This window comes from Aphelocoma coerulescens, chromosome 7 (genome assembly GCF_041296385.1).
Source record: "Aphelocoma coerulescens isolate FSJ_1873_10779 chromosome 7, UR_Acoe_1.0, whole genome shotgun sequence".
Lineage (NCBI taxonomy): Eukaryota > Metazoa > Chordata > Aves > Passeriformes > Corvidae > Aphelocoma > Aphelocoma coerulescens.
In genome coordinates, this window is record NC_091021.1 from 26584624 (window position 1) to 26597736 (window position 13113).

At 38.7% G+C, this 13113-nt stretch overlaps 1 protein-coding gene across 5 annotated transcripts in view; it reads right to left on the bottom strand.

Moving 5' to 3' along the window:
- Positions 1-13113, bottom strand: part of CNTNAP5 (contactin associated protein family member 5) — a 272841-nt gene that overhangs the window by 43991 nt on the left and 215737 nt on the right. For all 5 annotated transcript variants that reach the window (XM_069020986.1, XM_069020988.1, XM_069020987.1 and 2 more), the window contains 2 exons: positions 9055-9211; positions 162-289 (listed from right to left, as the gene is read on the bottom strand). In XM_069020986.1, coding sequence (XP_068877087.1) covers positions 162-289; positions 9055-9211 — 285 coding nt within the window. The remainder of the gene's footprint in view (positions 1-161; positions 290-9054; positions 9212-13113) is intronic.

Genomic DNA, 13113 nt, shown 5'->3' on the forward strand with positions numbered 1-13113 from the left:
CCCTTCTCTATAGTTAATTGGTGCAGGACAGCAGCTGCAAGCTGCATGTGGAAAGCCACCTTTCATCAGAGAAATAGTTTTTTTATAAAAAAAGACAACAACAACAGCAAAAAAAAAGGAACATTCTGTACCTATGAAAATTGAGAAAAGCTAGTACTCACTGTCTCCATAGCAACGCAAAGGGCCGATTTTCCAAGCAGCCTCAGAATTTGATCTGTTTGTGTCAGTGATCACAATCTGAGTTACAGGCAAATGGTCTTTGAAAGCAAGGAGGCCGGTATCATTTGTCCTGGATTTTAATACACAAACAGAAAGAGACAGATTAACCACAGACAACCCCCCCCCAGCATTCCTCATGCTAGGCAATACTTAAAAGGCGCTTAGTTAAAGATGAAAGATCTTTTGCAGAATTACCTGGAGGAATTGTGACAAGTACACATGGTTAAGATAGTATGTTCCCACGTATGCTCTATGTTCATATGCAATACTGACCACTGAAGACAGCATTTGGACCATGATACTGGCTGGGATGGGCTGTAAACCTGCTTCAGCTGTGCAGAACAACTTTGAAGCTCAGGAAGAGCACTGCCATGCTGACTAATGGGCATTAATGTAAACTGGTCTCTACTGGGTTTCCTCAGCAGGATGTATTTACTGTGGATCAGGTCTAAGTCCAAGTCTGCATTTCTATAAAGTTATCTGGAGACAGATAAGGGTGTTTATGCTGGCTTTGTGCTTCACCCGAGCAGCAAGAGGACAGGCAATGCCTGATCCACCATGCTGTTAGCACAGGGAAGCCAGACAATTACTGATCCAACTTCAAGATGGCTGGGACACAACTGACCCTGCAAAATGTAAAAACAGCTGAATTAGCAGAGTGAGTTTGGACTGAATTAATCCCTTGCACTGCATGCCAATGGACATTTTGTGTCAGCAACTGAAATATTCAAGGCAGATTTACTGCACTGTCTTCTTGTGCTTGTTTAGCTGGGCTTGTTCTTCAGCTGTGACTAAATTACACATGGTTGCTAGAAAGGAACTGGAAAGATTGATTCCTGAAGGGTAATTTCTTTGTTTTTATTCTGAGCCAGCTGGACAAAAAGTTGTCCTCAAAATGCAGCGTGATGTTTCATGGCAGGCCCTTAAGTCCACCTAGTGACTTTGGCTCTGGCAGGGTACACAGATGTGCATGCATCCCACTGCACTTCATGAACCCAGCCGAGTCCCTCAGGCACCAACCCTGACCTTGCCAGAGCAGAACTGCCCTTTTGAGATCTCTCTCTATCGATTGATAATAGAGAGGTGAGTGCTCCTGAATCTCATCTCCACAGTGATGTGTTTTTCCTTCTCCTTTCCTCAAGGTTAAGGTTTGCTGTACATCCAGGCACATAAGCGGGGCAGAGCATCCTTCATGGAAGCAAATCCCAATAGTTTTGGAGAAAGGATCTCTCCCTCTTCATGGCCCAGCAAGCTGTGTGCAGGGTCTGGATTCAGTTCACCTGTCTGCTCACAGGTGAAAAACTACGTCCTGCACATGGGGATGGCAACATATCCAAAATGCCAGTAATCCCAAATTTATACCCACTGCTCTTCCAGGCAGGTGTGACAAAATGCCTCAGGAAACACGTATCACTATCTGAGTGATAACACTGCCAAAGAGTCTGACATTCCAAGCAGGATGCCAGACCTGCCCATATCCTGCTTGCAATGCCAACTTCCATAAATGCTCTTCTTGGTGTAGTTCCAGATATGGGAAGGGACACAGACTTCTAGCAAAGAAATAATAATCAGAACAAACACTGCAGCTGTGCTCTGACACACAACCTCAAATGTTTGTTTGGTTAAGTGATTAATCTGATTAATGTTAGACAAAAATAGGAGTATTTTGATCTTTTTTATAAAGGCTGCATACATTGCATTTATTTTTCATTGCTTCTAATTGCATGCACCACAGTTAATTGTCTCATAATGCCAAGGGGAAAAGGAGACGTACCCTCTCCGATGCTAACATTTTCTTCTTGCTCCAGTGGGTGTCTGACATGCAAATAATTACAGACAAAGTGCAGCAAGATGAAATTCCCAGGCACAAGGCAGAGTAAGGCCTCCAGCACAGACTCAGGAGGGAAACTGTCATGTATGAATCAAAGGTACATGGTCTCCAAATCTCTTCAGAGAAGACTCTCAGTATCACACTCCTATAGCTTATTGTACCAGTATTTGAAAGTTAGCATAAATACTCTTAACAGATGATGAAACTGCTGTGACAAAAGCTAAATTATTTGAGTATTTCTTAGGAAGATAATTAAAAAAGGTATTCCAGTGGCTGGGAGGAAGAAGAGTAGGCAGAATGAATGAAAGAAAGGCAGAAAGATTCATAGTAATGGAACATAAAATATTCAATACACATATGGGTAACTAAGCTGGCACTTACTTTTTTAAAACAAAATTTTTCAAAAATTGCAAAATATTTAGGGAGGTTTCCTGCAAATTTATTTAAATTTAAAAAAATAGTGCAGTCTTTTTACTGGCTATGATCAGCATTAAAATAAAAATCAGTATCTTTCTACAGCTAGTGCTCAAAATATCTACAAAACCCCATGAAATGGTGACATTTTAAAGATATCTATTCCACATCTCTGAAAACTGCATTGCTTATTAGATATTCTGCTGTATTGCATGAAGTTCTTTTATATCAGATTTTATGACTGAATTTTTACTACTTATATGCTGGTGTCACAGCAAACTTTAAGAGCATAGCTCAAGTGTGAGAGAGAAATATATTCTAGAATTAATAAAAATCTTCACTTCTTTGTTAATGCCTTGAAAACTCAATCAAGCTTCTCTTCAAAATCAAATAGCACATTTACGCATTTTATTCTCTCACACATGGAAAAACCCCCTCATATAATGATATATATTTTCATACAAGCAGACACTGAAATAAAACCTATCAGAAAATATTCTGTCCAGAGAATGCGTCAGTGTGAGGAACAACATATCTACTGTTGCTGTTAATTATTACTATTTCATAGTAGGAAATCAAGTTTTTGGTGAAAGATCCTAAGCTATTTCAGCTAAAAAATGCAGAAAAGAGAGTGGAAGACATTGTGAGTGTTTCAAATTCTGGGTATTCCTTAAATTGAACTTATTTCAGACTCCATTTCTTACAAAGCACCACAATTCCTCTTCTCTATGTGGTACACCATGGCAGCCTCTCAAATACAATGTATTATTCCTGAGAGAGGAGCAAAAGAGCTTCATGTACCTGTACAAAACCTTCCTGGAGGCACTGTTGTGGCACTACAAAATACAAATATACCAGGGTTTGGACAAAACATTTGAAATTTTGCCTGAAGGGGGCTTGGGGATCACTTCTCACGTACTACACTTTTCAAATAAAATTACTATTTTCTGATAAAAAGCATCTGCACTCTGACATGCAAATACATGATTTTGTCTTTTAAACAAAAGCAAAACCTTGTTAGACTAATTCTTTTTGTGTTTGTTCCCAGAGTTCCTTTTTACTTATATGTATTTTAATTTAGCAGTTCACATACACTTAAAACCAGATTATATTTGCTTTTCCACAGCTGCTTCTCAGGTTAGCCAAACCCACTACTTTATTTCTCCTCAGTGGGTTTCACAATGCACTCTGTGGCTACTTCCATGAAGCACACCCCTTGTAAGTTAAGACCTGATTTCACAAAAATCAAGCAGGTTTTATCACTTTCCTGAAAGAGTTCCCTGCTCACAGAAAATGGTATGAATAAATTAATGAACTTGGGAAGTCGACCTCCTGCTTGCTTGACTTGGCACTCAATTTGGCACAAAATCAGATGAAAATCTGAATGTTTTGAGGGTGGAAACAACCCTCAACAAACAGATGTTTCTCTGAGCTCTTTGCATAAAGGATAGTGTCAATTTGTCATTTCCACAAGCAAAACCCAAACCAAACAAATGCAATAATGCCCTTTAAATTAAATCACTGAAAATTTTTTGTTTATGGGTATTAAATACAGTTGGATGTCATTTGTTTATCCATGTCTGAAGATTAATGCCTACATCTACCCAAAGGACTTCCTCAATAAGCTATGAGGCAAGTCACATGTCAAAAAATGCTCTATGTATGGACCAATTTTAAAAAGATGAAAATAATTTGCTACTAAAGATGACAGTGCAGCAGCTGGATACTACAAGGTGTAGTAAAGTTAGACTCACCTGTAAACGACAAATAACTATTTTGATGATAACATGATGAAACTATTTTTCTTCTTCCTGGGTACTACTAAAAGCATGCTCAACAAACCCTCGCTCTATGGTGTCCTAACTGTGTGAGCCATCATAAATTGCTAATCTCTAGGTAGCCATTTCCATATTTTTTGTAACAGATGGTAGAACAGTGGTGCCATTAAATATAATTTATTCTCATATGATCCCCTATTGGTATGTTTTTCTCTTGCACATTAATGGAAACTCTGGCGGGATCTGAGCCTCAGTAGCTCAGATATTCAGCACACATTTTCAGGAATACCATACATCTGGGGAAAAGAATACTATCATCAGCAGATGGCAAGGAAGCACATAAGGAATGGGCCCATGACACAGGCTTTCATCAGGAAAAGTTTTGAGGCCTGTGCAGGGCATACCATTAATAATCCAAAGGAATACATTTTAATTGCTATCTTACCCATGAGCCGTATCCACAAATGCTTTACTGGGTAAAAAAATGTACAGTCACGATAAAGTAAAAACCACCAGCATGAGGGGACATACCTAACAGCTGAAGGCAAGATGCAGTGCCTGTATTTGGCTGAATTAGAGATACAGAGTTTGGTAATTAGAGTAATGAACTGACTCTTGACACCTCAGGGACTTGCTACAGTCAGCTCTCTGCAGGCAGCTCTTCCCGGCTGTTGACAAAAGCAGTCATGACGGCAGATATCCAAGACAATTCTATACAGGCCAGCTCACCTCTGGAAGGGGTTATTTATGAGTTCTCAGGCTCTGGAGTTGCCTGCACTGCTTCTCAGGTTATGGATTCAGTGTGGGATAGTGGCAGAGCAAACAAAACCAGTCAAGTCTGGGCTCATCAGGGTTTCTCTGCCCTGCTCTCCTCAACCCTTCCAGTTGTAGCATCCTGGCCATGGCAGAGCTTAGCACAAATACAGCTCATCCAAGCAAGGCTTCATTCACTTCCATTTGGCTTTGCTCCTCCTCAAACTAGGCTCGATGCACTTATTATACCTCTGGGAGACAAGGTGGGTCTGACAAGACTATCCACCCTCTATTTTGTTCCCCTTCTTATCGTGTCCCATGGTTTTCCTTATTCTTGTAATTCCCCAAAGCCACAATAAAGAGGTGAACTTTGAAAATGGTATGACTCAAATGTTTAGTTCCCCAGTGAAGAAGACTGTTCTGGGAGAAAAAAGAGGATACTCCTCCAGTTTGAATAATAAGACTGAAGAATAGAAATAAAAGATGGCCATCAGCTAATTTTTGGAATCAACACTGTCCACCACATTTAGCTTAGATGCCTGAGCTTCTTGTACAAAATGAGTTCCAAAGATGCCTCTCTTTCTGTACAAAATAAAAAGCTGCAAAGTTCTCCAAATTCACAAGGTTTCCAGGTGAATACAGTCAGAATGGTTTTGTCTGATGACTGGCTTCAGTCAAGGGTTTGCATTTGAAGGGCAGAATGGATTCCAGACAGAGAGGCCAAAGTAGCAAAAGGACTTCAGGACTGTCGTGCGCCACCTCAGCATGAAAGAATTTCCTCCCATTTTAAATGCAAGGTTTGATGAGCAGCAAGACCTCAATTCCCAAGGCAAGAGAATTTTGCTTGAGAGGAAAGACAGCCTGGGAGAGGCATTTGAAGATCTGAAAGATCTCATGATAGCACTATCCCTTCAGTATTTCAGTAATGCTTTATTCTTTAGATCAGTTTAACACCTCTCCCCAATCAAGAATAGGTTTTTGTTTGAAACAGGGTATATATTTTGAAAGACAATCATTAATATACCTCATCTATATATAACTTGTCCCAACATTTAACTACTGTCAGTGTGTGGGAAGGGAAAGAAAGAAAAATAAAACATTTTCTGAACAAGGCTTAGCTTCAGCTTGAAGCCACTGGATTTTTATGAATGTTCCCACCCACTAGAAAGTGCTTTCAGCAGTCAGAAATCTTTCTCTTTTTTTGGCAGCATGCAGCCAAAGCATGTCTTACACCTTTTCAGATCTCTTGCTTGGGTCAACAAAAAGGGTGCAGTAGCAGGTGCCTCTGCTTCCTCTTCAGAGATCTCCTATTCTCCAGAAAATACCAGGAAGATGCTCCACTATTCTGCAGTGACACATTTTGCTGTCATCATACTGTGGAGTTTGGAAGCACGATGAGGATCCATATGGAAAAAGATACTTATCAGTAAAATGCTATCATAAAAACAAAGGTGAAAAATACAAAAGCCCTCCCCATCTAGAATGCTTAATTATACATCCCTGTTCATCTGGCCAGGGGGACTAACTTGATGTCAAGTAAGAGCCCAAAAATAGCAGCTGGCTCAGCTGTATGCTCAGATATCATTTAAAAGTCAGCATGCCTAGAAGTGCATATTGTGTGCTGCCAAACACCTGGCACAGGACTTTGTCAGGTCTGCTTTCCATTGTTTATCATTTCTTTTGCTGCTCTGAGAAATTAGTAGCTTCTTCTGCACCCAAGATTTAGTCTAAGGAAAGCAAATCAAAGCAGAATCCTAGGACTGTCTCTTCCTCAGGAGGATGCTTCAGCTATTCTGGATAGTTCCTACCTTGGAGCAGCATGATTTATCTAAAAGGAGCAAAAATTATTTTCTGGTTTTCAACTCTGCAGCACCCATTTTATTTCATGCTGAGGCAAATAAATGCATCTACTGCTGTCTTGCTCCTTCCACTGTAACGTATAGCAGGTTAAAGTCACAGTTCAGATCTTAGCAGTTTGCAGATTCAAATGCTCGTTATATATCAGGGGTCAGTGTTCTAGCAGGGAAACACAAAAGCAATCTTCAAGAGACATGAAATTCCTTATGTTTAGAAACTCTTCATAAAGGTCAGGGTTTTTCTAGCTTTTATAAAGGCAACCTCAACTTTAAAATACTACCAAAGTAAAAATTTCTCATGGATTAAAAACCAAAGCAACTGAATCCCCAAACCAACAAACAGTAGGCACTTCAGTGGAGGTAACTTGTAAGCATATTCTGTTATTATCATGAAATTAGGAGAAACAAGTAGCTCTCTGAGCTGCCAAGCTAATGATGCATGATTTCCAACATCTTTCTCCCATGAGGGTTTTCCAAAATCTAATAAAAGTGTACGCTTCCTTAACTTCCTTCTTGTGGGCTTTAATTGGCTTTTTCCCCTCAGCCTGGCATAAATTTTTATAGAATGTGTAATTTGTAATACTTTTGAGACTTCTCCTTCTCTGTCCAAGATGTTTTAAATGTGTCTGCTTGTTCAAAATCATTGGGGGTGTTTGGGGGAAAATGGACATAAACACCCACAGAATAACTTGTTTAGGTCTCATTTCCTGAGGAGACTTGGCTGAAATATTATAAAACTGCATTTAGCTTTCACCTTGCATTGCTTTGTACGACCTAGTGCTGCAATGCCCTGCAGTCTAAGACTGCAACCCCAGTGTCAGCCAGCCTAACAACCTGCTCTGCTTGAGCAGTGAAAAATGGAATGGGAATTATGAAAAGAGCCAAGCACCAGTAAGAACAGATGCTCCTGATGCTCATGTGCAAACCTCGTCAAAAGCGCATCTGATAACCAAACATTAAAGAAAAGATAGATTAACATGCACAGCCAGGCTATTCCATACAAATCACATTCATAAGCCAATATTTACATAAACATCTTCCTGAAGAAATCCCCTTACAGCTATAATTTTTGAAAGTGAATAGTGACCCCAGGGATATAAAGGGTCCAAGCAAATAATCACACTGTCTAGAAATCAAGCAACGAAAAAGCCCAACACTTACAGTGACAAGTAATTTCTGATTTTTTTTTTAATGTTTTTAAGACCCCTTACCGTTACTTTCTACTCATTTTAAAGGAAGGTTTCGCAGGGCTAATTCAGTGTTTCAAACACAGCAGCTTATGACGGCAAGACATTTCTTGTCTGCTTCCATTATTCATAAATTCTGAACTACTGGAGGTTAAAATATCTTTTTTTCAGATAAAGGGCAGCAGATCCTATCATGAGTGGTCTAGAAGGGAGACTGAGTGAGCAGAATTTTCACATGCATGTTCAGTGTTTCAAACTGTACTTCCAACAACACTCATCTGAAATTTCAGTCCCCTCAAACACAACTGGAAAGTTCACCAACTAGCTCTTGGTAGCTGGAGCGTCTCTGAGAGTGCAGAGAATGACAGAAGATTGTGAGGTGGCCTTCCCAAATTCATGCAGCATCAGAGCACAACAAAGGTCAGAACCCAAGGAAGGCTTTAAATATTCATCCTGTGACTCCAGAATTTCCTATGAAGAATGAATCAAAACCTACAGAAGCCAAACAACTCTTCCCATCGACCTTAAAAAGCTTGAGATCCAATGCAAAAATAAGTTAAGGCACATTATACTGCTTCATAAGAAGAAGAGGAGACTTTTTAGCAGTACACATTTCTTGTTTAGCTGTATCTGAATTTTGCTGTCTAGGCCTCAATTTTCTGCTCCGATGTACACCTATGAACCAAGCTCCTAGAGCCTTTATTCATGCAATGCTACAGTTGAATCAACCAAAACTTTTAAACAAATAAAATTACAGGATCTGGCATTCAACAAGAAAGATTTTTTTGAAGACCACCCATCCCAGCAACCTGCTTCAACCAGATGTCTTTGGCTCAAAAAAGAAATTTAAGGTGAAATCGGAAGTCCAAATTCTAGCTTCATTTTCATTCTTATCACATTATACTCAAGCCATTCAAGCATCCTGAACTATGAAACAGGAAATATTTAAGCCTTGCCCTACTTCCTGCCCCCAGCTCTTCACACAGACACTGCTATACACACGTTAAAATTATTACCATTCTTCTCTATCTGCATCACAGTTGCAAAAATATCTCATATCCAGACAACTTTCTTCCAATCCACATGCACACTGTTGAATGCCCGGAAGAGATCCTCCCCAGTAAAGATGCTTTTCATTGGCACGGCCAACCCACCAAGCAAATGGCATTCCATCTGGATGAAAGGGAAAAAGGGGGGGGGGGGGGGGGGGGGGGGGGAAGAGAAAAGAGAAAAAGAGAGAGAAAGAGAACTTGATAAGCAAACTGGATTCTCCTGAGAATGAAAAAGAGAATGGAGGTGGACATGTTAGACAATACTGAAAGACAAGATGCAAACTGCAAAGTAACAAACCACAAACTTTGCCCCAAGTTCCATTTTATGGAATACATGTTGAGAAAGGAACAGTTCTGTTGTAATCTCATTTGGTTTGAGGAGCAGCTGTTTCACTTAGGGCTCATGTGCCAGTTACTCACGAGAACCTCGGCGCCTTTCAGCTGCAAAGACTTCGGAATGGTGAACTCAGCATCACTGTCTGCACCAGCTGTGCCCAGGGGTTTTTGTGTGACACTGGGGGGCAGATCTGATCACTGAAGGAGACTGAAAACAATTCTCCTGCCACAACTCACACTCTACTATATCACACAGGATGGGACAAGGACCTCTTGTAGCGTCAACTCGCTTTGCAGGAGCCTCTAGCCCTTGATCAGGATTTCTGACTTAAGAGTCAGACATAAAGAACAAAAATCTACAGAAATAACACACTAACTGATCTATTACTATGAACTTAACACAGTTCCTCTCAAAACTAAGACAAAAATTTCTATCGGTTTCTCAGGGAGCAAGACTAGGAATTTTAATGTGTTCTCCATGGGTGGAATTTGCAAATGCGAAGCTCCATAAGATATTAAAACAGGTAGGGCATAAGTGGGGAAAAATATTTCCCTTCTTGGGAATCAATTTATCTCTGTGAAGCTATTTTCCATCTACAGGAGCTTTAAGATCTATGTATTTATATAAACTGAGACAGTTTTTTGTTCAAATTTCAGAATCCATCATGCATCAAGCATTAAGTATTAATAGTCAGATAGAGTAAGCAGAATCTGATGTAATGAGATTCACAGATTAACATTTTCTAAGACTGACTTTGTCTTCCAGCTCAGGTAACTTTTTCATTGACTCCTTAATCCTTAAATCAAGAAATGTAATCAGTTATACATACAGGTAGATGGCAAAATTTAACAAAATTGACATATCAAGACTTTTTGATCAAAGGAGCTTGGAAAAATAAACTGCATGGCTAGTGTAGAAAGATGCATCAATTTATTCTTCTGCTTTACTAACATTATTAGTAGGGAGTATTTCTCATTATACAAGGGAAGAAAACCTAAATTATGAAATGCAATCAAGGTTAACTGTAGAGTGTGAGGGACTAATTAAAATGAGTTTTAGAATCACTTGGCAAAATTAATTCATGTTTATTTTTCTTCTAAGCTTAGACTGCTGAACTGTAAATTCATGAAAAAAGGAAAATAAAAATAGGAAGAGCAACTCCATTCTCACGATACCAACAATTAAGACATGACGAATTTGACCAATACCCAGAGGTACTCATTAGAAAAACACAATCCAAGTATATCTAAGGATTCATCTCTCAAAAATTTACACATTAATTTTAGGCCTCATATTAGTGTCATCAAATTTATACTTTCTTTCTTTTCTATTCAGCTGATTTTCTTGCAGAAGCTGATTGCTGCAGCCAGTGAAACAATTCTATACTATATTACTGGTAAATTACTCAGTAAAGCTTGGAATAGTAATGTTAATTGAATAAAAGGGTGATTTGTCTAGGAGTAGAAATAGATATTATACAGAAGTGCTTAATCTAATTTTAAAAGTGCCCATTCTGGAAAAAAAAAATATTTAGATAAAGATAAATTTTTCAGGCCAACAGCAAATAATGGTATTCATTAATCAAATACAATCTGTGTCAGTTTCCTTTGGCAGAAGTCATTATATACTTAAACATAACAGTGAAATGAGCAATCCTTCACATGTATTACAAATAATTAATTTTCTGATGTCTTTTTCAGATCTGTTGTTGTTTGTTTTATTGAGCAATACCAAGCAAACACATGCACATTCAGATTTATGGTATAGATTGGGAAGTGGTAGAAGCACCACAGTTTGAGTAATTTACAACTAAATTAAATACAGTGCTATAAAATAGAGCATTCAACATTATAAGGAACAATCTTAGACTATCAAGGGAACAGGTTATAAAAAAAACCCAGTGTCTTTTTCAAAATTCTATTTATTAGGCAGAGTTCTGCTGCCGTTTACTCAAGACGAGTTGATTTTTCTCACTAACTAGTCCCCTAGAAATCAATTGTAGTATTAGGGAAAATTATACCCTAATTCTTCAAAACTCTTTTCCACATGCTTAGTTTTTAATACATGAGAAATCAGAGCTTTTCAGCAAAGCTCTTAGAAATCTATAGTACTTCATCAACACCTGCAGAGTTTAGGAATTCTGAAACTTATATTGTATGTCATATACCTGTAATGTTGAAGTAAAGTAATAGTTCACAAACAATGCCAATCAATCTGAGTTCTTTCCAGGGAGTTTACACCATTATACCTTGGAAGAGCTGGGGGATGTCTTGCACTGAGATTGAGTTTGGCCAGCTTGTGTTGATTAAGATTCTTTCTTCTAAGTCTGTAGATTTGTTGCAGTATCTTCACTTTTGTAATCATGGTGTTACAATTTTTTCAAAGCATTATCAATTCTCCACCACCTCAAAATGAATTCATTTCCCTTCTGTGGTGAAGCCACAGACCAAATCAATGACATTAAGCAAGGATTTAAAATGACCCCATAACCTTATGGTAACGTAAGTCAGTAGAGTTCTACTTTAATATTTCTAAGCTAAAAAGTCCATTAATAAGAAGTGCTATTAATTCTTCATTCTTGCACTGTTCCTAGCAATGCATTGTTCAGTAAAAAAGGTTGTCAAAAGCCTACTGCACAACTAAAAGTATTCTTTTCCATGTATTTTTTTCTACTTATAATGGAAAAAAAATCCCCTGTAAGAAAAGTTTTTTAAGGTTGTCTTTGAACTCTGTGCTATGGTTTTGAAGGAGAACATGCGTGAAAAAATATCCCAAACCAAGCAAAACAAAAATAAATTCACCAATAACAGAACAGTGACCACTTTCTTTTCAGTGATTTCCTTCTGCACTGCTTAAGCTGCCTTTGGAAGGTTTCAATTTTGATAACAAAATCTTTAAAAAAGGCAAATTTTTTGTTATATTTCCTGCAGAGAACAGGGTGACTGCTGTCTGGAAGCTTCTACAAACAGCTGTGGTATTTACACCACTGTTTTTTACCATATTTAATACAGTATTATAATAAATATGACATAGGCATAACATAATACTACAAAATAATAAAGTATTATAATTATAATGAATTATAAAATAATATAAAAGAACTGAGCAGGCAGACCAAATTTTATATCAAACCAAGTACTCCTTTATGCTGTCAGGCACAGACTGTAGAAGGTATGGCTGTCACAGATCTTCTGAAAAGAAAAAATAAGGGATATCATCTTCTGTGGATTCTCTATTGGCCTATTCAACAGCTGGGTGTGTCCATCCAAAGAGCCAAGTAAGGCTCTGGAAATCCTGACATATACAATACTGCAATATATGGATAAGAACTCAGTCTGCTTCCATCCAGCAAGGCAGGGAGGGTCAGGCTGCTCTCTGCTGTCAGTTCTCCAGCAGATTTCCCATATCTGCTCCACCACTGTGCTTATTTCAGCTGTTCATTGGTAGCTGCCTGTATGGAATCTGCCTCAGCAGCAGTAAGGCTGGCCCTGACTGCACGCTTCACCAGCACAGAGGCTGAGGACTATGAAGAGCATAAAAGACACGTGGAATAGGTTTCCTGTGATCCTTGGGAGACACAGATTGAGATCAAATTCACCTGCACTGCATATCTGCCTCTTCTAGGGACAAAAATGGTTGAACATGTATTTGGTGTACTTCTACCAGCTCAAAAAAAAATAGCTGTC